At 41.7% G+C, this 26,835-nt stretch overlaps 1 protein-coding gene across 4 annotated transcripts in view; it reads right to left on the reverse strand.

Annotated features, from left to right (window-relative positions):
* Positions 1-26,835, reverse strand: part of LOC111143451 (eukaryotic translation initiation factor 2B subunit gamma) — a 129,019-nt gene that overhangs the window by 32,350 nt on the left and 69,834 nt on the right. For all 4 annotated transcript variants that reach the window (XM_022497207.1, XM_022497206.1, XM_022497208.1 and 1 more), the window contains exons 6-7: positions 12,767-12,856; positions 362-489 (exon numbers count right to left, since the gene is read on the reverse strand). In XM_022497207.1, the coding sequence (XP_022352915.1) occupies positions 362-489; positions 12,767-12,856 (218 nt within the window). The remainder of the gene's footprint in view (positions 1-361; positions 490-12,766; positions 12,857-26,835) is intronic.

The raw sequence follows: 26,835 nt of genomic DNA on the forward strand, positions 1-26,835 counted from the left end.
TATACTCCTTCACCCTTCTTCCCTTGATAGAAGAGGCTGAATTTAGTCAGGAATGGGGCTGCCCAGAGCCTAGAGAACAGAGTAACTGAGAAGTAGGAAATAGAGTTTACTCAAAATAGTCTGGTGAGAGATACAGCCAAACCATGGCTATGAATCAGAGAATAGACTTGAGGCATGATTAGCTAATCCTTGAAGAGCTCAGTGACAGAATCTGCTTGAGCAAGCCTACGCAGAGCTCAGGGAATAGTGTCAGCTACCCTGTCTTGCCTGGTGGTTAGACAAGAAGCTGTTGCCTTGTTGGCTAGCTACTCTTTCCAAATGTGCTGCTAACTCCTATTATTGCAGCAATCCAAGCACTGACCTAAGGACTTGAGCTCCTTTTTCTTTAGATCCTCCTCTTTGTCTTCTTGTCCTTGTTGCGAGGAAGCTGAGGAGAACTGTTTTCTTATTAGGTATGGAATTAGTTCACTCCGGATGGAAGTGATTGACCTAGGAAGAAAGAGTGGTCAAATATGAGAAATCTGACTGTCTGGATGCTATGGGGTCAAAAACTCTACATCCAAGGAAAAGCCAAATTCCTTCCAGTCATGCCACCTTGGGACTGACAGAGATCAAAAGTGGCTTGGATTTAGTAGTTCTGGAGAAGTGGAGGATCTAAGTTCTCTATCAGCTTCAAGCTGGAGGTAGGAGGGTAGTGCACTAAATCCAAGAATTTATGCAGAATTTATGCAAGAATTTATGCAGAAAAATTTTTTTGTTGTTGTTTTTTAAAGATTTATTTATTTGACAGACAGAGATCACAAGTAGGCAGAGAGGCAGGCAGAGAGAGACGGAGAAGCAGGCTCCCTGCTGATCCCTGGGATCATGACCTGAGCTGAAGGCAGAGGCTTTAACCCACTGAGCCACCCAGGCACCCTACACACACAGTTTTTAAAAAAATATATATATTTAAAGGTTTTATTTATTTGAGAGAGAGAATGAGAGAGAGAGAGAGAGAGCATGATGGGGAGAGGTCAGAGGGAGAAGCAGACTCCCTGCCGAGCAGGGAGCCCGATGTGGGACTTGATCCCAGGACTCCAGGATCATGACCTGAGCTGAAGGCAGATGCTTAACTGTCTGAGCCACCCAAGCACCCCTTAAATGTATATTTTAATATTTTATTTATGTCTTTGATTTTAGTATATGTGCTGTTGAAGTAAGCACTTGTTTATCTGAGAGAGAGAGAGTGAGCAAGAGAGAGAGAGAGAGAGAGCACAAGCCAGGGGAGAGGCAGAGGGAGAGAGAAGCAGGCTCCCCACTGAGCAGGGAGCCCAACTTGGGGCTTGATCCTAAGACCCTGGGATGATGACCTGAGCCAAAGGCAGACACTTAACCCACAGAGCCACCCAGGCACCCCCAGAAAATAGTCTCTTACAACAACCAATTTACATGGTATATATGCACATGTGTTTCTGTGTGTGAGTATATTTTAACATGCTGCCTTGACTCTTAACCAGCAATAACCTATTTGAAGGAAGAATGCTCCAGTCTTGAAAAATGTTGTTTATTTTTTTTCAAAGATTTATCTATTTATTTTAGAGAGGAAGGGCAGAGAGAGGGAGAGATGCTCAAGCAGACTCCCCGCTGGGCACAGAACCCCACTTGGGCCTTGATCCCCCGACCTTGGGATCATGACCTGAACTGAAACCAAGAGTCAATGCTCAACTGACTGAGCCACCCAGGTGCCCTGAGAAAAGTTGTTTAAAAACATTAAAAAATTTTCTCTATAAAGGTCTTGCATATCTTGTTAGATTAATATTAAGTATCTTACATTTTTGTTTATATTATAAATAGTGTCTTTTATTTCTTTATTTTTAAGATTTTATTTTATTTATTTGACACAGAGATAAAGTTAGTGAGCACACAAACGGGGGAGCGACAGGGAGAGGGGAGAAGTGGGCTCCCCGCTGAGCAAGGAGCCTGATGCAGGACTCTATCCCAGGACCCTGGGATTATGACCTGAGCTGAAGGCAGACACTTACCTGACAGAGCCACTCAGGCACCCCTTAAACAGTGCCTTTTAAAACCTTTTTTTGTTTGTTTTAAATATTTTATTTATTTGACAGAGAGAGAGAGAGAGATCACAAGTAGGCAGGCAGAGAGAGACAGAGAGGGAAGTGGGCTCCCTGCTGAGCAGAGAGCCCCCCGTGGGGCTCGATCCTAAGACCCTGAGATCATGACACGAGCTGAAGGCAGAGGCATAACACACTGAGCAATCCAGGCGCCCTAAACAGGGCCTTTTAAACAATTATTTTCTTCTTGTTGGTTTGTAGAAATTTAATTTACTCTGTATTTTAATCTCGCGGCCAATATCTCACTCAACAACTTTGCTAATTCTAATAATTTATCTGTACATCCCGACAATCATACCAACTATGAAAACAATACTTTTTTTTCTTCCTTTCTAATCCCTGTAACAGGGAAGAAGGGACTCAATCCTTAATACAGCGAGTACGCTTTTGAAATGTAAGTACAGAAAGGTGAGAGACCAGCGCAAGATTTTTAGTTTTCTCTTTCACGCTGTGACCTTGTCAGAATTTTAAATCATTAATTAATTTATTTAGGATTTAACAAGCAACTATTAATACGCCAATTACTGTGCTAGGCCTTGGAAATATACTTTCTAACTTAAAAGAATTCATAATCCAGTGGACAGGAGCCTGATCCAGGATTTAAGAAAGAGGGTAGAAGGAGATGATTCTGATCAGGTAGGCAAGGGAGCCAAGTCATAGAAGCCTTCTGCAGCAGTCTCTAGTCTGGAGTGAGACGCTAGTGGGGATTTTTAAGCAGGAAAATGATACTCATCAGTTTTATTTCTTTGTAAGATAATTCTGTTAGCAGTGGAAACAGGCCTGATATAAGGAGAATGAAGACAGGGAGATGAGTTACAAGACTCTTAAAGATGAGATAATATGGCCCCAGAGAGACACACAGAGAGAGAGGAGTTAATGTACAAGCCGCCCTATAAACCCGACTGCCACAGCCTACTTCACACCCACACCCCTACCCCCATTCAGAGAAGCTCTTCAGGCTGTCAAGGGACCACACAGATGGAGTGTCACAGGAAGGCAAGACAGAGGCAGAGGCTGAGGAGGGTAAGCAAAATTATGAACCCTGGAGCTACACAGTTCATGGGTTTTGTCATTTTTAAAGGATCAAGTCAGACATCTTTGAAAAATTCTGTGTAAACTGGAAGCTCTTGTACTGAATTTCAATGTGATTTTTCTCCTGATCCTTTGATGGAGATTAAAAATTTCCATATGAATACAAAGAATGAAACAACACTTACTCTTAGCTCTTTTTCTCCCCTTTTAATGCACCAAACCAGTTGGGTAGCAAATGTTCCTTGGCCCCCTCTGGTGGAAAACAAGTCAATTCCCTTTGAAAAAATGACAAAGCATGGGCAGCTGGGGGATTCAGAGCCATGATATTCACATTATGGGGCAAAGAGAACTGTCACTGCAGAAGCAAATAAACAAGCCTTGGCACACAGCCCCTTAGGGCAGAGCTCTTGAAGATCAGACGGTGATTTAAAGAGAGGACATGAAACAGTCCTGCCAGGCCCACCTGCCTCTGCTGGCACTCAGCGTCAGGTCCGTTCCCATAATGCAGTTAGCTCAGCAGCATTACAGAGGACAAAATTACTCTTCCTGCTTCCTACTCAAAGTAGAGGCAGCTCAATGCTACCCCAAGAAGTGGGATAAGCCACTGTGAATCTTTGTGAATGTCCTGACCTTGGGGCCTAAGATAAGCAGCTGGATCTACTGCCCTGGCCCTGGGCAACCTCACTTTTCCTCTTTCCTCTTACACACATCCTTCCAGAAACACCTGCCTCATCTCATGAATTACAAGCTTCCATGAAATAAGAAATCACAAAAGAGAACAACAGATTTTGGTTATTAGTTATGAACAAGTCCACCAAATTAAAGACAAAATAATTGCTATCAATAGGACAAAAGATTAATATCCTAAATAGATACGTGTTAAAAAATATTTTTAAAGAAATAAAAATTAAAACAAGATGCGGTTTCTCCCCCAATCAAACTAGCAGATTTAAAAAAAATTTTTTTAGGGGTGCCTGGGTGGTTCAGTCAATTAAGCAACTGCTCAAGTCATGTTCTCAGGGTCCTGCGATCAGCCCCACCACCCCTTCCATCGGGCACCCTCCTGGTTCATGACCTGAACCCAAGGCAGATGCTTAGCCAACAGAGCCACAAATAAACTTTTTTTTTTTAAAAGATTTTATTTATTTATTTGACAGAGAGATAGAGAGCACAAGTAGGCAGAGCAGCAGGCAGAGGACAGGGAGAAGCAGACTCCCTGCTAAGCAGGGAGCCTGATTTGGGACTTGATCCCAGAACCCTGGCAGCCACTTAACTGACTGAGCCACCCAGGTGTCCCCAAATAAGTAAAATCTTTAAAAAAAAATTTTTTTTTAAAGATTTTATGTATTTATTTGAAAGACTGAGTGAAGGCTGTGGGGGTGAGTCTATGTTGGGGGAGGGAAGAGCAGACTCTACACTGAGCCCAGGAGCCCAACCTGGTGCTCAATCCCAGGACCCTGAGATCACAACAAGATCACTACCTTGAGCCGAAACCAAGAGTAAGATACTCAACTGACTAAATCACCCAGGTGCCCCTCAAATTAACAGATTTAAAATAATTCTCATTACCGATAAGATGCTTTGAGACAGTTACTCTCATACTATGGGAGTTAGAGTATAAACTGGTAAAATCTTTTCTGAAAAGAAACTAGCAATATAGAAAAAGTGTTCAAGATATTCATATTATTTGACTCTGTAATTCTATTTCTATAAAGCTATCCAAGGAAAACACATTATGCTCAATAAATACTTGCTGAATACATGAATGAAAATTTCAGATTATAAAAAGGATCTTTGAGGGGCGCCTGGGTGGCACAGTTGGTTGAGTGCCCCGCTTTTGGTTTTGGCTCAGGTTGTGATCTCAGGGTCGTGAGATTGAGCCCCATGTTGGGGTCTGCGCTGGGTGTGGGAGTCTTTCTCCCTCTCCCTGGTCTCCCTCCTCCTTGTTCTCTCTCTCTCTAAAATAAATAAAGAAAGAAAGAAATCTTAAAAAAAAAAAAAAAAAGTATCTTTGGGAAAAAAAATCATTCCTCTTAATGTTATTTATAAAAACAGGGAACAACCAAATATTCAACAATGGAGGAAGAATAATAATACATCTACGTAACAGAATATCATATAGGCAAAACTCTGATTGTAAAGAACATTTTTTTTTAAAGATTTTTATTTATTTATTTGACAGACAGAGATCACAAGTAGGCAGAGAAGCAGGCAGAGAGAGAGGAGGAAGCAGGCTCCCCGCCGAGCAGAGAGCCCGATGCGGGGCTCGATCCCAGAACCCCGGGATCATGACCCGAGCCGAAGGCAGAGGCTTCAACCCACTGAGCCACCCAGGCGCCCCTGTAAAGAACATTTTAATGACACAGGAAAATGCTCATGAAATAGTACTGAATAAAGAAAATGAAATGCTCATGTAATAATACTGAATAAAGAAAAAGCAAATTATTTTTACAGCATGATTTCAAGTATGTATATGTATATATAAAAATAAAATAATGGGAAGAAATACACTAAAACACTCTTAGTTATCACACAGTAGAATTATGGATAATATTTTGTTTTTATATTTTTTGAATTTTCCAAATCCATAGTCATAAGCCATTCCTTATTTCTTCTTCCCTTATCTTCTGTGGCATCACTCTCTTGATCTGTTCCTATTTCTGATATCTCCTTCCCCTAAAATAGTGGGTGTTTCTTAGTATTTTTCTTTTTGTCTACCATTTTTCTCATGCTATTTATCTCCCTGAGACTGATCATCACTTAGTGGCTTCTTTGCTGCTTATTCCCAAATGTGGACCCATAGCCAAGACCTCTTTTCCTTACTTTAGTCTCACAATTCCAACTGTTGGATGGACCCTGCCATTTGGATGACCCAGATACCTTAATTTCAATGTCTAAAACCAAAGGCATCATCATTTCCCCAAATCTCCCCACACCAACATTTGTTATCTTGCTTAGTGATATGAAGATTCATTTAGTCACACAAGCAAGAAATCTAGTAACCACCTGATTCTTCCTTCTTCCTGCACTCTTCACATAACCATTCACCAAACACTGCTGACTTTTATGCCCTAAATCTCTTTTCAAAAACTGTCAACTTCTTTCTGTCTCTATTGCAACAGCTTAGTCTAAGCCGCTGTCATCATTTGTTTGGATTGCTTCAACTGCTTCAAGTTGGTCTTCCTCCCTCCAGTCTTACCTCTTGAAATCTGTCCTTCATATTGTAGACAGAATACTCTCTCTAAAGTATAATCTGATCATGTGTCTTATTCCTTCTATCTAACCCTCCATATTGTGGTTTTCCTAAAGTACAAATCTGATCTTACCTCCTTAAATTTAATGTTTAGGATAGTGGTTACTTCTGTGTGTTGTGGGGGATAGTTACTGTCTGGTAGGTAGCATCAGGAGAGCTCCTGGAAATCTGGTAATATTCTGTTTCTTGACTAGAATAGTAGTTATAAGGGTGGGTTCACTTTGTGAAAATTATTGAGCCGTAAGACTGCTCTCAAATATCATTTCGCCTTAGAAGTCTTTCATAACACTTCTAGCTTCTGAACTCTCACAGCAAAGAGAATTATATACTGTTTTTAAATCCATATCATTTTTGAGTGTAATGTTAGGAAATTAATAGACATCACCCCAAAAAAATACCATGAGCAATCCTCCTCATGGTAGGTATTACTGTCCTTATTTTATAAGAGAGGTAATTAGAGCTAAGATTAATTACCTTTCTTTTTTAAGAAATATTTTATTTATTTACTTGTCAGAGAGAGAGAGAGAGAGCGCACAGGCAGGCAGAGTGGCAGGCAGAGGCAGAGGGGAAGCAGGCTCCCTGCCGAGCAAGGAGACTGATATGGGACTCGATACCAAGACGCTGGGATCATGACCTGAGCCGAAGGCAGTCGCTTAACCGACTGAGCCATCCAGACGTCCCTAGGTATCTTTCTTAAGGTTACTACAGCTTTATAATTGGCAGAGCTGAGACTTACTTTGTATCTATCCCAAAGACCATGACTCTTTCCACTATGCCATAGTAATTAGTACCCTGTTTATTGCAACCATAGCACTTTCCATAGGATTTATAATTTTTTGCTTTTGTTTATACAGATAGACATGTAGGAAGTGCTAAATAAATATTTATTTGAATAAGTGAATTAGCAAATGTGTAAATGACTGTCATCCTCTAGGCCAGACAGCTGCCAATAATTTCTTCTTCTGATTTTTGGACATTGAAAGTAGAGCTTTCCTGATCTGGAACTGTAATAAATTCTAAATACGTTTTTCTATTATTAATATTACTACCATTAAAAATCCAACATTTGAAAAAACATATGATTATTAGTTCTGCTGAAATCTGATATTTTAGCCTTTTGCCTTGGTCTCTGATCAAGTCCTCCCTGCGGCTTCAAGCTTCCAGGGAAGGACTAAAAATGATGTCCATGGCAAAGGAAAACATTTGGCTACTTTTCATTCTGGCTTTTCTGTCTCTGTAAGCAAATCACAAGAGCAAATCCTCTAAATATCTTCGGCTTCAAGTCAGTCCTTCAAAATATTAGTTAGGAAAGAGGTAGAAGAGGAAACCTACTTTTATAGGGCCTGGAACTCAAGTCTACAGAACAGTATTAAGGGCTTGGGTTTTCTTGCCTCTTCTTTCAGCTCTTGAAGCAGAGCTCTAATTGGGAGGATACGGTGATTGCTAAGTTAACTCTGTGCTTTGTTTTCAGGCTCCCCCCCACCCCACAAAGTAAATAGATACAATGTGAAATAGTAAACAGGAAATTATTTTAGATTAAAAGGTACTGACTTTAGTATTTTTTTTTTAAGATTTTATTAATTTATTTGACAGGAAGAGATCACAAGTAGGCAGAGAGGCAGGCAGAGAGAGAGGAAGGGAAGCAGGTTCCCCGTTGGGCAGAGAGCCCGACACGGGGCTCGATCCCAGGATCCCAGGATCCCAGGACCCCAGGACCATGATTTGAGGGGAAGGCAGAGGCTTTAACCCACTGAGCCTCCTAGGCGTCCCAAAGGTACTGACTTTAAAGCTAGGTATTTGGCGTAAAGTATTCTGTGATACCATTTTCCTTTTTAACAGAAACAATGAAAATGGCTATGAGAATAAATTTTCAGTGTGGTGCTAATGGCTTGAGAAAGAAAAACATGTTCACATCCTATAGGATGGAGAGATTGTTTAGGGTTATGTCAACCGAATGAGCACTCAAAGAATATACTTGGGTACTTACTGATGTTTGTTGCTTTGAGTTTTTAAAAATTTATGGTAAGTCCAACTCATTTTTTAAAAATGTAAAAACTATTTTTTGAAATGTATATTTAATAAAAGACATCTATTTTAAATGTATAGTTTGATGAGTTTTGTCAAATGTATACTACTGTAACTGTTACCCCAAAGGAAGATATGGAGTATTTTCATCAACTGCCCCAGTTCCCTTATACTTTTATTATACCATTATACTACTCTACTATACTCTAATACTACTTACCACATTTTATTGTAATAATTTGTTTAACCTGTCCTCCTCACCCTAAACTGTGAGGAACCTGAAGAAGAAACTTCATGTTTTTATCTTTACTACCTAGCAACGCAGTGCCTGACACACTGTGGGTCAGCAATTAAAAGTTAATTTGACTTCTTACTGTGTACCAACTACTGCTCTCAGCTCTTTTTCTAACTTCAATTTTATTTTTTAATTTAATTCATTTTTTAAAAAGAGATTTTATTTATTTATTTGACAGAGAGAGACACACTGAGAGAGGGAACACAAGCAGGGGGAGTGGGAGAGGAAGAAGCAGGCTCCCCACTGAGCAGGGAGCCCCATATGGGACTCGATCCCAGGACCCTGGGATCATGACCTGAGCCGAAGGCAGACGCTTAACGACTGAGCCACCCAGGCACCCCTCAATTTTATTTTTTTAAGTAGGCTCCACACCCAGGGTAGAGCCCAACATGGGACTTGAACTTATGACCCTGAGATCAAGACCTGAGCTATCAAGAGTTGGACGTTTAACCAACTGAGCCACGGAGGTGCTCCTGCTCTCAGCTCTTTACAAGTATTTTCAACAACAACCATATGGGTCAGGTACTATTATTCCCAATTTTCAGATGAGAAAAGTGAGGTTCAGAAAATCAGACACCCATCCAAGGTCACACAGCTCAGTTATTAAACTTCTCTTGTCAAAGGCAGTGCAGGTTTTCTTTTCTCCATAGCTTTCCCTATAGCTTTTCTACTTGGTCAACTACAGAAAACCTCGTCTCTTCTTCCACTACTGATATTACTGATGTATCTATCACATTTCTTCGGCTGTCTAAACTATCATCACATCTCTTCTCACGCCATTCACAAGCATATATTGAGTGAGTAAGCAGCAATCCAGGTAGGTATCTAATCTCAAAAGAATTTGGGTAGAAGACATTAACATGTAAACATCTGAAAAATAAAAATGATCCCCTGCCCAAAAAACCCACAGGGCAAATATGTTGCCATTTACAGGTTAAAGACAATGGGGGATTGCTAAAGTGTCCTTTCTTGAAGTAGTGCCTGCCAGGTTTACTCTTCCCTTCCATCCCTAAAGGAGTCATCATTTTATAACCAGATAATTATAAGCTTCCTACTTACCTTGAAGGAGTCTCCTTCTCATCCAGCATGGTCTATGTTCTCCTGCCAGGTTGTACCACTGCTCATTCCAAAAGGGACTATTCTGTTTGAAGATCTGTATCTCCCTGTTAAGCTTTCAAAGCATTCTACATGCTGCTCCCACCAAACTATTCAATCCCATGTCCCACAACTTTGAGACAAGACCTCCACTATTCCAACTAGGAAGGAATAAAGAATATCTTGAGTACTATTCTCATTTGTCCTGTTTTTTCCTAATACATTGAACTTTATCATTTTTCAATATAATGCCTTTAATCCCAATGATTCTGACAGGTGTAGGGTAGATGGGGGGAATGAAGACATAAGGATCTCTTTAACAGATCCTGAGATGGGGAGGTTGTCTGAGCAGAGGCTCTGTACCATTCTCTGTTGCAGCAGGCTCTGGGAAAGTCCCATTCGAAAGAGCTTCTGGCTATGAGCCACAGAATCACCAAATTAAGGCTTGTCTTTAAGGCACAGAGCACTGCACTACACTTGCCAGGTGTGGGAACAGCTACCTGGTGGCCAGATGAGTTACAAAGGAGCTATAGCAGCGAGGATGAAGCTAGCTCTGGTGCAAAACTGTCTACATATCCCAGCATCAAAAGCTAAAACCCCATTAGGTAGTATTAAGGAGCACTGTTAGTTGTTTCTTTTTAAGGTGTGATAATGGCATTGAGGTATTTGATTAAAAGATAAAAAGACTTTATATTCTACAGATACATACAGATATTTATAGATAATAACAATTGAAATAATTACATATGAAATTACATCATAATGACTTGCTTTAAAATAATCTGGCATGACAGTGGAGAGATGGGTGGTAGCACATACAAAACGAGACTGGCCATGAACTGATACTTGTCAAAGCTGTGTGGTGGATACAGGGGACTTCATGACTTTCTCTACTTTTGTATTTGTGTGAAGTGTGTTCTAGTAAGTGGTTAAAAAAATATTTCTACCACTACTGCATTCTCTCCCAACACACCACAGGGCCTACTTCACAGGGCTTTGTTTTCACTTGAGAAGAAACATGCCCTTAAAGGCCAAGAGTGAACTTCATTTTTGGAATACAGATAGCCCAGACTGGTGACTCGAAAACAGGTCCTGGAATTAATATCTAATCTTGGTGCAAGTTTCCTTGCTATTTAAAAAGCAAAGTCCCGGGACGCCTGGGTGGCTCAGTTGGTTAAGCAGCTGCCTTCGGCTCAGGTCATGATCCCGGCGTCCTGGGATCGAGTCCCACATCGGGCTCCTTGCTCATCAGGGAGCCTGCTTCTCCCTCTGCCTCTGCCTGCCATTCTGTCTGCCTGTGCTTGCTCTCTCTCCCTCTCTTTCTCTCTGACAAATAAATAAATAAAATCTTTAAAAAAATAATAAATAAATAAATAAATAAAATAAAAAGCAAAGTCCCGGGGCGCCTGGGTGGCTCAGTGGATTAAAGCCTCTGCCTTCGGCTCGGGTCATGATCCCAAGGTCCTGGGATCGAGTCCTGGGATCGAGCCCTGAATCGGGCCCTCTGCTCAGCAGGGGGCCTGCTTCCTCCTCTCTCTGCCTGCCCCTCTGCCTACTTGTGATCTATATCTGTCAAATAAATAAAAACAAAATCTTAAAAAAAAAAAAAAAAAAAAAAAAAGCAAAGTCCCGCAATTTACCCTGGAGCTTAGGCTGCAAATTTCCTGAGGGCAGGGCCCATGTCTGCTTATTTACCATTGATCCCGCAGCTGATCTAGAACAATGCCTGCCTCATCACAGATGTTTAATAAATATTTATTGATCAAACAATAAAACAGAATTGTAAGTCAGAGGGGATCAAGGCAACAGGGTGTCCTAGGGTGGGGAAATAGAGAAATAACAATCCCTAGAAAAGTTTTCCAGGAGTCCAAATGACTTCTTTTGCCATTGGTTCTACATGGGTCTTCCTGGGGCGGGGTGAGCAGGTGTAGTCAGGGGTTGAGGGTTAGGATGCTGTAAGAAATAGACTGGGGCACAGAGGAATACTGCACTCTGTGCAAAACACAGAGGAACACAGAGGAACACAGAGGAACACTTCCCCTATCGTAATATTCTTGTATATATCTAAGTCTATCAGCTGAGGCCATGCTAGCATTTAAACTCAGGTTCTCAGACTATCTTCCTCAGCTGATCTGAGGAACTTGCTGCTGTGACACCAGCCCACTTGCTTTTCAGTCTACCAGTGCTATTCAAGGAAGAAGCTTATCTAGCAGTCATCGAGGGAGACTGGCTGCTCCTCTTCTTAACCATATAGTTACTGAATCTTTTCCTACCTGTTCTTCTGAGGACTCTTGTGTTTACTCTAAAAAATCCTTGAGATCAGCCTCAGAGGAGGTTTTTTCCTCTGGAAACCCAAGTCCTGTGATCTGTCAGACACAGTCTGTGTAAAGTATTTAAGGCCCACAATTCTGATCTCAAAGCAAAATCAGAGAAAGTACCAAATTTGGTTTCTCTGCATTCATTAAAGTCCACTTGGTGAGGTGGGCTTTGCCAAAATTGGAAGGAAACTTTTTCCCCCTCCTCTTGGTAAGTCTCTAAACCTTTGCTAAGAGGGCCCACCTACAAGATAATCGCTAAGGGGAGGACGCCTGCTTGGAGACAAAACAGCACTAGAGCTAGGGAGCTCAACCCTGTGGAAGGAAGAAGAGCCTGGAAGAGCCTGTAAAAGAGGCATCATAGTTACTATTAGTTTTACAAAAATATTTTGTTGGGTTATTACACAAGCCCCCAAAATACAAGCAGGGGACTCTGTGATACAGACAAAGCAACAGTATGTTGGTAACACAATTTCATTTTTAAACGAAGGCGAGGATCAGCTATTATTTATATAAACCAGCTATCTAACATGATCAAGGTTTAGAACTGTTAAATAAGAACATGATTAAGGTTTAGAACTATTAAATAAGAACCAAAGTAGTTAAAACTGTGAGTTTGAATCCACCCCCTCTTTCTTACTTATTTTCCATTAGGAAGTCCACAACGTATTTTTTCAAGCAGTAGAGATGGGCGTCCACAAGGCCTGTGTGGAAATGTATTCTAGGGTGCCTGCAAAAACAATCAGAGAGAAGGGGCTCACAATCAAGTAACATGGGTTCTATCCTATTTTTAGGTAGTAGGCATTAAAAGGTTTCTAAGAGTCAAAGCCATGATCCCCACTGATCTCCTACTCTGGGGAGACAAAGATGGTGGATACCGGTACTGATTCTACCACAGAAAAGGTTTTCTTTTTATAGAAACCCTACCTCACACTTTATCAGGCCTTTAGGTGAACCATCAAATCACTGAGAAGTCATCTTCTTCTATCACAAACTTCTACTCACAATTCTTTTTTTTTTTTTTTTAATTCATTTATTTTAGAGACAAAGCAGGTGTGAGAGCCCAGGCTGGGGGGAAGGGTGGAACAGGAGAATCCTGAAGCAGATTCTGAGTATAGAGCGTTAACACAGGACTTGATCCCAGGACCCTAAGATTATGACCTGAGCCCAAATCAAGAGTAGGCTGCTTAATCCTCACAATTCTTACAACTAACATTTTCCTGCTTTTACTCTGTTACTTTTACTGTAACTTTTACTCTAACTGCTTTTACTGCTTTTACTCTAACTACCCTACTTCCTGCAGGCCATATACTTCAGTCATGCTTTCTTCCAGGATTTGGCATGTATCACTCCATTTTCACAGAAGATGAGGTAAAATTCTGTGAACACTTACTAACTCCCTACTAATATCCCTACATATTCATCAGGATTTGTCCCAGATATAGTTCCTCCAGGAAACCTTCCCTGACAATCCAAGTTTACACTCCCACAGTGCTTGGTGCCACCTCTATCAGATAAGTTATCATCCAGTAAGTAACAGCCTACTTACTTGGCTCTTTCTCCCCGCTAGACTGGGAGTTCTCTGAGGGCAGAGATTTACCTTTATAGCCTTAGCACTTAGCATTATACCTGACACAGAGAATGTATTTAATAAATAGCTGTTGAATAAACAAACGAATGAATCCGGTCAAATTAAGGCCTCCTGCTTAGTTGCTGTCTATTTTATTTAAAGATTTTATTTATTTATTTGACAGAGATCACAAGTAGGCAGAGAGGCAGGCAGAGATAGAGAGAGAGAGAGAGAGGAGGAAGCAGACTCCCTGCAGAGCAGAGAGCCCCATGCAGGGCTTGATCCCAACACCCTGGGATCATGACCTGACCCCAAGGCAGAGGCTTTAACCCACTGAGCCACCCAGGCGCCCCTAGATTTTTTTTTTTTTAAAGATTTTATTTATTTGACAGAGAGAGACACAGCAAGAGAGGGAACACAAACAGGGGGAATGGGACAGGGAGAAGCAGGCCTACCCCGATGTGAGGCTCAATGCCAGGACCCTGGGACCCGGAACTGGACCAGCCCAAGGCAGATGCTTAATGACTGAGCCACCCAGGAGAGCACCCCCCCCCCCATTTTTAGGTTCTTGAGTACCAAGAAGTTCTTTAGGAAATAGAATTTTACAAATGTGAATGTGGTTACTTTGTGTTGCCAGGGTTTCACCTGAAGTCCACACCCTAGGGGTGCCGGGGTGGCTCTGTTGGTTAAAGTGTCTATTTTGGGCTCCCTGTCATGATCCCAGGGTCCTGGGATTGAGCCCTCCACTGGGCTCCTTGCTCAGTGGGAAGTCTGCTTCTCTCTCTTGCCCCCTCCTCTGCTCAAGCTCTTTCTCTCTCTCGAATAAATAAATAAAACCTTAAAAAAAAAAAAAATGAAGTCCACACCCTGATAATCCTTTCCCACTTGATCTAGCCAATTTATTTTTTATTTTTATTTGTTCTAAAGATTTTGTTTATTTATCTGACAGAGATCACAAGTAGGCAGAGAGGCAGGCAGAGAAAGAGGGGGAAGCAGGCTCCCTGCTGAGCAGAGAGCCTGATGTGGGGCTCGATCTTAGGACCCTGAGATCATCCTAAGATCATGACTGAGCCAAAAGCAGAGGCTTAACCCACTGCCACGCAGGTGCCCCTTATCTAGCCAATTTAGAAAGTTAAACTCTCCTGTTCTGTCCCTTGGTTTACTAAGTCCTTGAATCATTCAACACACTCTACCTATATTATTTAATCCTCATAACTACGTCACAAGGTAGATATTTTATCTTATTTTTATAGCTGAGATCAACTTTTATTATACACATAGGAAAGGAGTAACTTCAGAGTTTTAATAAATAGGGTGGCTCAGTTGGTTAAGTGTGTGCCTCCTGGCTGAGGTAGTGATCTTGGCCTCAGGCTGGGGCCTGCTCAGCGGGGAGTCTGCACGCCCTTTACCCCTCCCCCTGCTCTGACCTCTCTCCCTCTCAAACAAATGAAATTTTTAAAAAGAAAAAAAAAGTTTGATTAGGGACGTCTGGGTGGCTCAGTCAGTTAAGCGGCTGATTCGGCTCCGGGCATGATCCCAGGGTCTTGGGATTAAGTCCTACACTGGGGCTCCTTGCTCCTCAGGGAGTCTGCTTTCCCCTCTCTCTGCCTGCCTCTCTGCCTACTTGTGATCTCTGTCAAATAAATAAATAAAATCTTAAAAAAAAAAAGTTTGAATAATCATCTTCTAAACTGTTATCAATCTCTAGCATATATGGTAGTAACATTCATACAGCACCTTATAATTTACAAATGTTTTTCAGCTTTTTACTCTCATCCCTTAAAGGAGGTAAAACAACAACAAAAAATTCTCCCATTCCGAAGAAATATTCCAAAAATTTAGCTGGTATATTCATGCTAGAGATTTAGCTACAAATGTGGAATATAATGAAGGAACAGAGATGGCAGATTCAGAGATTTTTTCTTTTCTTTCAGATTAAATTTATAGTGAATGTAAACCTTGGGACTGGAGACTAATGGCATTTAAACTGTCAAAAAGGTGGTTTCCTTACTTTATTTTATAGTCTTGAATGACAACAGAAATAAGGACTGATTTTTTAAAATTAAATTTTATTTATTTATTTTTAAAGATTTTATTTATTTATTTGACAGAGAGAAATCACAAGTAAGCAGAGAGGCAGGCAGAGAGAGAGAGAGAGGAGGAAGAAGGATCCTGAGCAGAGAACCCGATGTGGGGCTCGATCCCAGGACCCTGAGATCATGACCTGAGCCAAAGGCAGAGGCTTTAACCCACTGAGCCACCCAGGCACCCTAAATTTTATTTTTTAAAAAGATTTTTTTTTTAAAGATTTTATTTATTTATTTGAGAGAGAGACAGTGAGAGAGAGCATGAGCGAGTAGAAGGTCAGAGAGAGAAGCAGACTCCCCGCGGAGCCGGGAGCCCGATGCGGGACTCGATCCCGGGACTCCAGGATCATGACCTGAGCCGAAGGCAGTCGTCCAACCAACTGAGCCACCCAGGCGTCCCTAAAAAGATTTTTATTTATTTGAGAGAGCACAAGCAGTGGGAGAGGCAGAGGAAGAGGGAGAAGCGTGACTGCTTGCGGAGCAGGGAGGCCGATGAGGGTGGGGCTTGATCCCAGGACTGCAGGATCAAGACCATGATAGATCATGACCTGAGTCCAAGGCAGACTGCAGACCAGACTGAGCCACCCAGGTGCCCCAAAACAAAACAAATAAACAAAGCCAAAAACCTCAAAGAGGGACCAGTAAAATCTGGGTAATAGACTGACTACTCCAGACCAGGAAGATCCTTTGAATTTGTATATCATAAAGTTAAAAAAAACAATAAATGGAAATGAATAAGACATTTAGATATAGTTGTAATTTTATGTTTAAAAAAAATTTTTTTTAAAGCAGCAGGCAGAGGGAGAAGCAGGCTCCCCACTAAGCAAGGAGCCAGACGCAGAACTGATCCCAGGACCCTGGGATCATGACCTGAGCTGAAGGCAGATGCTTAACCCACTGAGCCACCCAGGCATCCCAAAGATTTACTTTATTTTTTATTTTTCGATTTACTTATTTATTTAGAGAGAGAGCGAGCATGCAAGCGGGGGGAAAGGCAGAGGGAGAGAGTGAATCTAAAGCAGATTCCCCGCTGAGTGTGGAGTAAGACACAGGGGCTAGATAGATCTCATGACCCTGAAACCATGACCTGAGCCAAAATCAAGAGTTGACACCTGGGACGCCTGGGTGGCTCAGCACGGGGCTCCTTGCTCAGTGGGGAGCCTGTTTCTCCCTCTGCCTGCCACTTCCCCTCCTTGTGCTCTCTTTCTCTGTCTGTGACAAAATATAAAAAAAAAAAAAGAGTTGACACTTAACCAACTCAACCCCCCACGTGCCCCCCAGAAGCACAAAATTTTTTGAAGTTTTTATTTTAATTCCAGTATAGTTAACATACAGTGTTATATAATTTTCAGGTGTACAATATAGTGATTCAACAATTCTATCCATTACTCAGTGCTTCTCATAAGTGTGCTCTTTAATCGCCATCACCCATTTCACCCATCCCCCCCTCCAACTCCCCTCTGGTAACCATGTTTGTTTACTGAAGTGTAATTTATACACCATAAAATTCATGTGTTTTAGGTGTACAATTGAATTGTTTTTAGAAAATCTGTACAGCGATACAACTACCACCACAATCCAGTTACAGAACATTTCTATCATTCAAATAAAATCTTACACGACAATACAACCAATCAATTCCCCTTTCTCACCCTCAGTTTCAGACAATCACCGGTCTGCCTTTTGTCTCTACAGACCTGCCTTCTCTCTTTTTGATTATAGCCATTCTAGTGGGTGTGAAGTGGTATTTCACTACAGTTTAAATCTGCATTTCTCTAGTGATTAATGACATTGAGAACTGTTTCGTGTGCTTATTAGCCATTTGTACATATTTATTTATTTATAAAAAGATTTTATTTATTTATTTGTCAGAGAGAGAGAGAGCACAAGCAGGGAGAGCCGCAGGCAAAGCAGGCAGAAGGAGAAGCAGACTCTCCTACCGAACAAGGACTCAATCCCAGGACCCCGGGATCATGACCTGAGCAGAATGCAGACACTTGACTTGACTAAGCCACCCTGTACATCTTGTTTTAAAAAGATTGATTGATTGATTGATTGATTGATTGTAGAGCACAAGCACACTTAACATTCATCAGCAGCAGGGGTTGGGGGGTGAGGGTCAGACGGTGAGGGAGAGAGAAAATCTTAAGCCGCTCCATGGCAAGCACAAGCCTTGACGTGGGGACAGATCTCATGATCCTGAAATCACAACCTGAGCCAAAATCAAGAGTCAGAGGCTTAACCGACTGGGCATCCATGTGCCCCTAGGCTGGTTATCTTTGCTTTAAACATAATTATTTAAAAGTTCCTTTTTGGGAAGCCTGGTGGCTCAGTCGGTTAAGCCTCTGCCTTCAAGCCAAAGACAGAGGCTTAACTGACTGAACTACCAGGTGCTCCTGCAGCAGTCTTCTCTTATTATCCCAGATTTTGTATAATGAAAATCTCTGTCACCAAATCAAGTATGGTACTTCATGACTATAAGAATGATAATCACTAGCAGAAGGATGGAGAGAATTAAATGCCCTAACGGGATTCTTTTATCTTTGTAATATTTTCTTGCATGACATCAATGATTTTATCTGCTTGATTCTGAAAATGCTTAATTTCATCATTTCTAGGTGCAAATCTTGGTCCAGATGATCCCCTGAGAAAAAAGTCCTCTTCTTCATCTGAATCATCTTCCAAACGATTTCTCTTTTCACTGTGCACAGAACCAGTGACATCAACATCATTTAGGTGGTGCTTGAAATTGGGAGGCATACTTTTACTTGACAAGTACTCTTCTGTCTCTGGGCAGAGTAAGTGTTCACCACCTGGTCCTCTAGGGAGCTCTGGGCAGTTCTTCAGGGTGGGCAGGGGAAGGAGTGGGAAGGGCAGGAAGAAAGCAAGGAGGGGAGACAGTGGGAGCAGACCTGGTGCCCACTCCACAGCAGCTGTGTGCCTAATCATTACAGTTTAAAAGAAACCAGAGACCAAGGTTGCTCAGAAATAGCTACCTGTAACTCTATACCTATAATTCTAATGAGACAGATTTTGGGGCAACCACCTGTTGGATGGGTACCTGGTAGCTATTTTATAGGAAGGCACTTACTTGGCAGACCACCCCAAATGCCTGATCTTGGTGGCACTGTAAGTGGTCATCATGTGTGCACAGGGAGTTCCAAACCAAAGGTCTGCCTGCAGCAGAGTGGCTATGGCACCGTTGGGGCTCAGGCCCCAACCAGGAAAAGCAGTTATGTTGATGTTAAAGCCCTAGACTCAAAGTAGCAGCAGACAGAGACTTCCAGAGCTGGAAGGGTTCTTTAGAGTTCTAAGGGCTGCTCCTCATTGTATGGACAGAAAAACAAAAGGAAATTATTTTTGTTCATGTTAAAAGCAATCCATTCACTCCTCTAGGTGATGGTCTCTAGCCTACATTCACTGAATACCTACCGTGTGCCAAACATTTGGGATACAGCAGTGAATAAAACGGACATGAAAGCTGCATGAAGTGTACAGTGTAATTATGCTAAGTGTACAACAAATGCATGGCAAGCACAGAATGCTACAGAAGCATGTAATAAGGGACCTTGCCCGGGCTAGGAAATGATGTAAACTTACCTTTAAGCTCAGATGTGAAGAACGAACAGGAGTTAGCCAGGAGAAAGGGGTGCAGAAACTGAGATGGGAACTCTGGCAGAGAAAACAGTAGGGGCCAAGACTTGAGGCAGACTGGTGAGTGTGAGGAACTAAAGGTGCTCTGTACTGATAAAGCACACAAAACAGGATGGGGAGAGGCACAAGAAGCAGCTACGGAGGTGTGAGCCACATTAAGGATTTTGATCTTCATTCTAAAGGAAGGAGTCTCAGGTGCCTGGCTGGCTCAGTTGGTAGAGCATGTGAATACTGATTTTGTGGTTTTCAGTTCAAGACCCCCATTGGGCACAGCACTTACTTAAAAATAAATAAATACAAGAAGCAGGTTTCAGGTTACATGTACAGATAAAGGCAGAGGTATATAACACAGAATCGTCTCCTATGTGTCTAGCATACGCAGTATCTTGAGACTACGGACAATTTATATTCTGTAATCATACCACTGACTTAATAGTGAACTTAATCAAAGTTAAAAGGTAGCTTGGTGGAGCACTGGGCTGAAAGGGTTCCAGCTTTCATTTTGCTACTACAAAGGGCACAATCCTTCTTCATGCCAGTCTCCTTGTTAGGAAACAAAGCATTGGACTTCATTGTTCCAAAGTTTTGTAGAGGTGTGTCAGGAAACTACGGAAACCTGAGTTCTACATTTCATGTCTTAGGGTTCTACATAAGATTTCACTTAAAGACAAAGTTTCGCTGCCTCAAGAGAACGTTGGAGAACAACTGCAATTTTTAATCTTAGATAATATATTCACGAATTTTATTCAACAAACATGGAGATCGATCATTATTACCTACCCACTACAGAATTATTAGAATGACTAGAAATTACTCAAAGTACATTGCACGGTCCTTGTCAGACATTAGGCACTCGTTAATTGACAACTATTGTTGTTAATATCATGGGCCAAGTACTGTGCTTGGTAAACAGGGACACAGAGTTGAAACAAACAGATGTCGCCCTTAGGAGCTCACAATCTAGTAGGGAAGACTACATGTTAAAAAACATTTCCTAGGGGCGCCTGGGTGGCTCAGTGGGTTAAAGCTTCTGCCTTCAGCTCGGATCATGATCTCAGGGTCCTGGGATCGAGCCCCGCATTGGGCTCTCTGCTCCGTGGGGAGCCTGCTTCCTCCTCTCTCTGCCTGCCTCTCTGCTTACTTGTGATCTCTGTCTGTCAAATAAATAAATAAAATCTTAAAAAAAAAAAAAAAACATTTCCTAGTATAATGTGGTCTATGTAATAATGTAGGGAGCTGGTACAGCAGAGGATGCAATGAGCTAAGACAACGGAACATAATAAGGTTTCACCGAGATGGAGTAAGAGGGAGGTTGGCTCTGAAAGATGAGGAGAAACTTACTGGGCAGGCAAAGTAGGAAAAAGATATTTTAATTGAAGGACTAGTGCCAACAAACGCAAAGAGGTATGAAAAAAAATTCCAGGATGCAATGATAAAGGTTCAGGCTGGAGAGACAGCCAGAGGTCTGATCCTGAAAGCCTTCTATGATGCTTTTGTGTCATATGAAAGCATGTGGATTGGGGCGCCTGGGTAGCTCAGTCGGTTAAGCATCTGACTCTTGATTTCAGTTCAGGTCCTGACCTCAGAATCGTGAGTTCAAGCCCATGTTTAAAAAAGAAAAAGCATTTGGATTTTCTTTCTTTCTTTTAAAAAAGATTTTATTTATTTATTTGACAGAGAGAGAGCATGAGGGGCGAGAAGGTCAGAGGGAGAAGCAGACTCATTGCTGAGCAGGGAGCCTGATGCAGGACTTGATCCCGGGACTCCGGGACCATGACCTGAGCCGAAGGCAATCGCTTAACCAACTGAGCCACCCAGACACCCTGGTTTTATTTCTTAGGTGATAGAAAACTACAGAAAGTTACGGTTTTATGGAAATACATACACGCAGTATATTGGCTTTGTCTGTATTACCTAAGCTGGGCTGGAATTAGATTACTCAAAATTCTCTTCTCTGAGTGGTTCTCAGGTAGTGAATGCCACCGAGATATTTTATGTGACCTTTCAAAGGCAGAAGGAAAGCTACAGGCACATTTGTAATGTTCTAAAGGTCAATGGATGGTGCCACATACTGTGGCAACTTGTTTGTGACATCACGGATATGCTAGCACACCTAGTAGGTACGGAACAATATCCAGACTTACAGATCCTCCAGAACCTGTCAGATATCTTCCTTCAGCTTCTCTTGAGTCCTGAGCCAAGTACTGTGTAGTTGTGTGGTGAAGGAATCCAGCTTTCCCCGCAGGTCACCCACAGCAATGAGGCTGAAGGTGGTGAGAGATAGATGCGGGTTCCAGTCTCCTTGCAGGTCCCTGTTTGCTCTTGCTCTTGCACACATCCAGCTCTCCCTTCTGACTGTGTCTGGCTGACTCACAGCAATGTTACTCTGAACACTAGACACAGAAGCAATAGCATGCATACACTGCTCTACCAGTTTCCACAATTAAATAATAAATCCTCATTCTATATCTCTCATGGGAGTTCTGATTCTCTGACTGATATAAAAATTGCTACCAGAACTGGTCCTGGAGAGGGGTGCCTGGCTGGCTCAGGTGGTAGAACATGCGACTCTTGGTCTCAGGGTTGAGAGTTTGAGCCCCACACTAGGCACGGACCCCAGTTAAAAAAATAAATATCAAAAAGAAGTGGTCCTGGAAGAACAGAACATTAAGGATGGGTTTGTGAATTGATTCTGTATTACCTACAATTAGTTCTCTAATTTGGTTAGGTTTATTTATTTATTTATTTAGTTAGTTAGTTATTTTTGAAAAAATATTTTACTTATTCATTTGTGTGTGTGAGAGAGAGAGGGGGAGAGAGAGCATGTGTGAGCACAAGCAGTGGGGAGCAGTAGGCAGAAGGAGAAGCAGGCGCTCTGCTGAGCAAGGAGCCCCATGTGGGACTTGATCCCAGGACCCTGGGGTCATGACCTGAGCTGAAGGCAGACACTTAATCGACTGAGCCACCCAGGCATCTCATTTTAACTTATTTTTTATTTATTAAGTAGTCTCAACCCCCAATATGGGGCTCAAACTCATGACTCTGAGATCAGGAGTCACATGCTCTACTGAATGAGCCAGACAGGCACACTGATTAGGGTTAAAGGTCTTTCAACTGATTGGATGACTCCTACCCAGATTAACCAGAATAGTCTCCCTCATTTAAATCAAGAGATTTTAACTTATGACTTATAAAAATAACTATCACATAGACCAATGTCTAACGTTAACATAGGAGTCATCAAAGCCTTCCTAGACAGGATCACAAGGCCACCTACCCTCCCTGTCATCCCAGACCAGAATGCTGGAACCTGGTGAGGTCTGGAGTGTGACCCTTCCCAAGATGTGCTCTAGACAGCAAACTGCACAGCCCCACTGACAAAGGGCTCCTACTTAAAGACAAGCCCGGGAAAGAGAGCTGTCTCTCCAGTTATTCTTCTACGCTGCCTGATCCATTATGTCTGAAGAATTTAATAAACAAAGATTTAAACCCTCTACAGAAACTGGGTGAAAGCTGACATATTAATTTGCACTCCACTCAGTCCCCCTGACCTGGCTAATACGACCTTTTGGCAGGTCTATCTTGCAGTCCTCAGTTCTTCCAGGACACAAAGCAGTATTCCTACTGGCTTCAGATCCAGTTTTAAGCTGGTTATGTACATGGCCAGAGGCAACAGACCAGTTAAGGATCATTCGGCGGTTCATTTCTCGAAGCTTGGTTCCAGCTTTTGCATGACTAGAGTTATAACAAATTCAAAAGTTATTACAAGCCAGCCTGCTCAGGCACTCCCCACCCTTTTAGGTTCAATAGTTAAGTAAAAAAATTATGACAGATAAGCGCTAGGCACAGAACCGTATTAGGTCTACAATACTGAATGAAACATAGATCTCATCTAGTAATCAGGGGCACCTGGGTGGTTCAGTCAGTTGGACATCTACCTTTGGCTTGGGTCATGATCCCAGGGTCCTGGGATTGAGCCCCACATTGGGCTCCCTGCTTGGCGGAGAGTCTGCTTCTCCCTCAGCCTGCCACTACCCCTGCTTGTTTTTTCTGTCAAGTAAGTAAGTAAAATCTTAAAAAAAAAATTAGTAATCTAGTAATCACTACTTTTTGTAAACTTTTAAAGACTTCCCTTTGCCTCTTTAAACACTTTCACGTTATATTCTAAGCTTCAGAGAAACTAAGTGACCTCTTTATTTTGCTTTCCTTTCTCTGCGCCTTTGCTCATGTAGTTCCTTCTGGAGTGACTGCCTCTATCTAGGTACACCTACTACTCCTAAAATATATAAATCCTTAAAGCTCCAGCCTCAAATGTCATTTTCTTCTTAAAATTTTTCCTGATTCTCCTAATCTAGTGAGTTTTTTTTTCCTAAATACAAAATTTCATCAGAAAAATCTCTGACAATACTAATGTTTCTATATGGTGTGTAACTATCACCTCTTTCAGGGAGGAGGATTTGAGACTAGATCATATGAGCATAATGTCCAGAATAGTGCCTCATAAGGCAGGCATGAAATAATACTTATTGAATGTCCTAAAAAAGTATACATTCTGATGAGTCTACAGACTCAAACAAATGTTGGGAGACTTCAGGAAAGCCCTGATGAGTTTGGGTGTACTTCAGAATATACCCAATAGGTCCAGGGGAGCTGGCGAGCTTAGGTGCATAACAGGGAATGGGAAGACAGGGGCAAAAATGGGATGGACTACTGAGTAAGACAGCTAGTCCCACTAGCTGACAGGGTAGGCCTCTGACAGACAGGGTAGCAGCTGAGGATCTCCTTCTCTCAACCTAGCTCTCACAGAGCAGCTACAGAGAGACAGACTGGATGGACCCTTAAAGGCTGCCTTACATGAAAAATTGCTTGTATAACTTTAAAGCATCTCAGTTTTTCCAAAATTAAAATATCCTTTTTCCAAACCTCCCTTCTCCTCCCTTCAGCCCTTTCTCTCTCTTATCTTTCACAGTCAAATTTTTTTTTTTAACTTATTTATTTGACAGACGGTGATCACAAGTAGTCAGAGAGGCAGGCAGAGAGACAGAGGAGGAAGCAGGCTGCCCGCTGAGCAGAGAGCCCGATGACCTTGAGACCAGGACCTTGAGACCATGACCTGGGCCAAAGGTAGAGGCTTCAACCCACTGGGCCACCCAGGTGCCCCATCATAGCCAAATTTCTCAAAAGCATTGTTCAATGTGCTATTACCATTTCATCATCTTCCACTCTACCCACTTCAATAACGTTACTAATGGCTTCCATTTTAGTAAAACCCAGTGATCTCTCTTAAGTTATTATCTCACTCTGAACACTAGACACAGAAGCAATACCACGCATTCACTGCTCTACCAGTTTCCACAATTAAATAATAAGTCCTTATTCTATGTATCAACACTACTGTTACTTTTTCCCTCTGGCTCCTGTAACGTTATATTCTCTTGGGTTTCCTTTTCTTTTCCTCTCTCTGCTCTAAGTTTCCTTTGGAAGTTCATGATCTTCTCTCTAGCTGGCCTAAGCTTGTTCCTAATTCTCTTTTCTCTTCCTAAGTGATTTCATCTTTGTCTCTGTCATCAGTCACCACCGATACATCAATGACTAAAACATTTTATGTTAGGCGTAGTCCTATCCTCTGAATATATAAAACTTCTTACTGATACATTTTCCTGAATATCTTAAAAGCACCTCAAATTCAGCATAACCCCAACTGAACTTTGGATCTCACCTCTACAAACTGAGTGCTCCCATCTCATTATCTATCCTGTGGCTCAAACCAGAAATGTGTCATTCCTGACACTTTTCTGCATCTTGGCCCCAAGGTTCAATCACACACAAACACCAAGTCCTCAGTTTTTACCTGCTAAATCCTTCTCTAATTTATCCACTTTTCTCCATTTCCACCATCAATACCCTAGTTCAAACTACCATTATTTCTCACCTGGATTACTACAATACCCTCCCTTATCTGGTCTCTCTATATTCTCTTACCAAATGCCAATCCATTCTTCACACTACATCCAAAGTTATCTTTTCAAAAGGTAAATCTGATCATGTCATTCTCCTACTTAAAACCTTTTTGTAGTTAGGACTATAGTAGATCATTTTTAAAAATGGTCATAATTATTCCCTTCCCTATACTCACATCCCTTTGTAAAGTGACTGCAGCAACTCCCATCAAGAGGGAGAGTTTATTTTCCCATCCCATGAATCCAGGCTGGACTTGTGACTGCTTTGGTCAAAACAATGTGTTAGGAATGAGGCTGTTTCAGCCCTTTCTCCCATACACAAAATTAAAGGGTCTCACTCAATTCTGCCCATAAAAATTCCATGTCAAAACACCTTCAAACACAACTTGACACTCTGGATCTATTAATGTCCTCTTCCAACAAATTCATTGGTTCTTACTGTATGTTAGGCCATGTATTAGATACTAGGGTTACAAAGACAAAATACAATCATTGTCTTCATATAACTTATAGTCCAAAGTAATAAAGGGTATAGACATTACTTAGAAATCTCTACAGTATATAGGAGACCACAAAGGAAAAACAGTCATTTTGGCCTAATGCAAAGAGGGTCAGGAGAAGCTTCATAGAGAAGTAATATAGAACTTAGTCTTGAAAGAGAAGAACTTAGTCTTGAAAGAGCGGGTATTTTGCCAGGTAGAGAAGGGTAACTGGCTGAAGAAATGCTAGGAATGATGAAAACAAAAGAACAGAGGCGTGAATAAGAATGTAGAAGTCAGGGAACTACCAGCAACTCTCCATTATAGGGCAGAGTGTTGGGCAGGGGTTGTAATGGAGAATGATGAGATGTAAGGCTAAAAGGAGTATACATGGTTGGATCACAAAGGCCCTTCAGGAATTTGTGCTTTATTTATAAGCTCTGAATTTACAGGTGTAGAGGGAAAGTAGTAGTAGAAAGCAAAGTCGAAAATTTGGGAGAGTGCTAGAAAAACTCATAGAGCAAGGTTCCAAGGGAAACAGAGGAGAATGGGGTGAAAGGCATAAGTGACTGAACCAGGAAACTTCTTCCTCTAAGGTTGGAGAAAAGAAAGTGAACGTGGGTCTAAGTAAAGATAAAATTATGGGTAGGGGTAGGTAGTAGGCTGGGGAAATCAGTATCTGTTAGCCAGGATTTTCTCTCAGGAGGAGGAGGAGGAGGCAAGTAATTTTCTAAGACAGAAAGGTGGTGATGGTTGAGAGTAACTGCTAAGAGAAGTGGAAGGGTTGGTCCAGGAGAAGTGTAAGAATGCAGAGTGGTTTTTAAGGGTTCAGCTAAGATTGGAACCATGAATTTACAATGGTGCCAATTTACAACATTGCATAGTATTTTTCCTGAAGACATGAATGAAACAGATGTAGGAATAGACAAAATAGAGTAATCCAAAGTTGAGGGTTATGA

Source organism: Enhydra lutris, unplaced genomic scaffold (genome assembly GCF_002288905.1).
Source record: "Enhydra lutris kenyoni isolate GAN:26980312 unplaced genomic scaffold, ASM228890v2 scaffoldscaffold9, whole genome shotgun sequence".
In the NCBI taxonomy this organism is placed as follows: domain Eukaryota; kingdom Metazoa; phylum Chordata; class Mammalia; order Carnivora; family Mustelidae; genus Enhydra; species Enhydra lutris.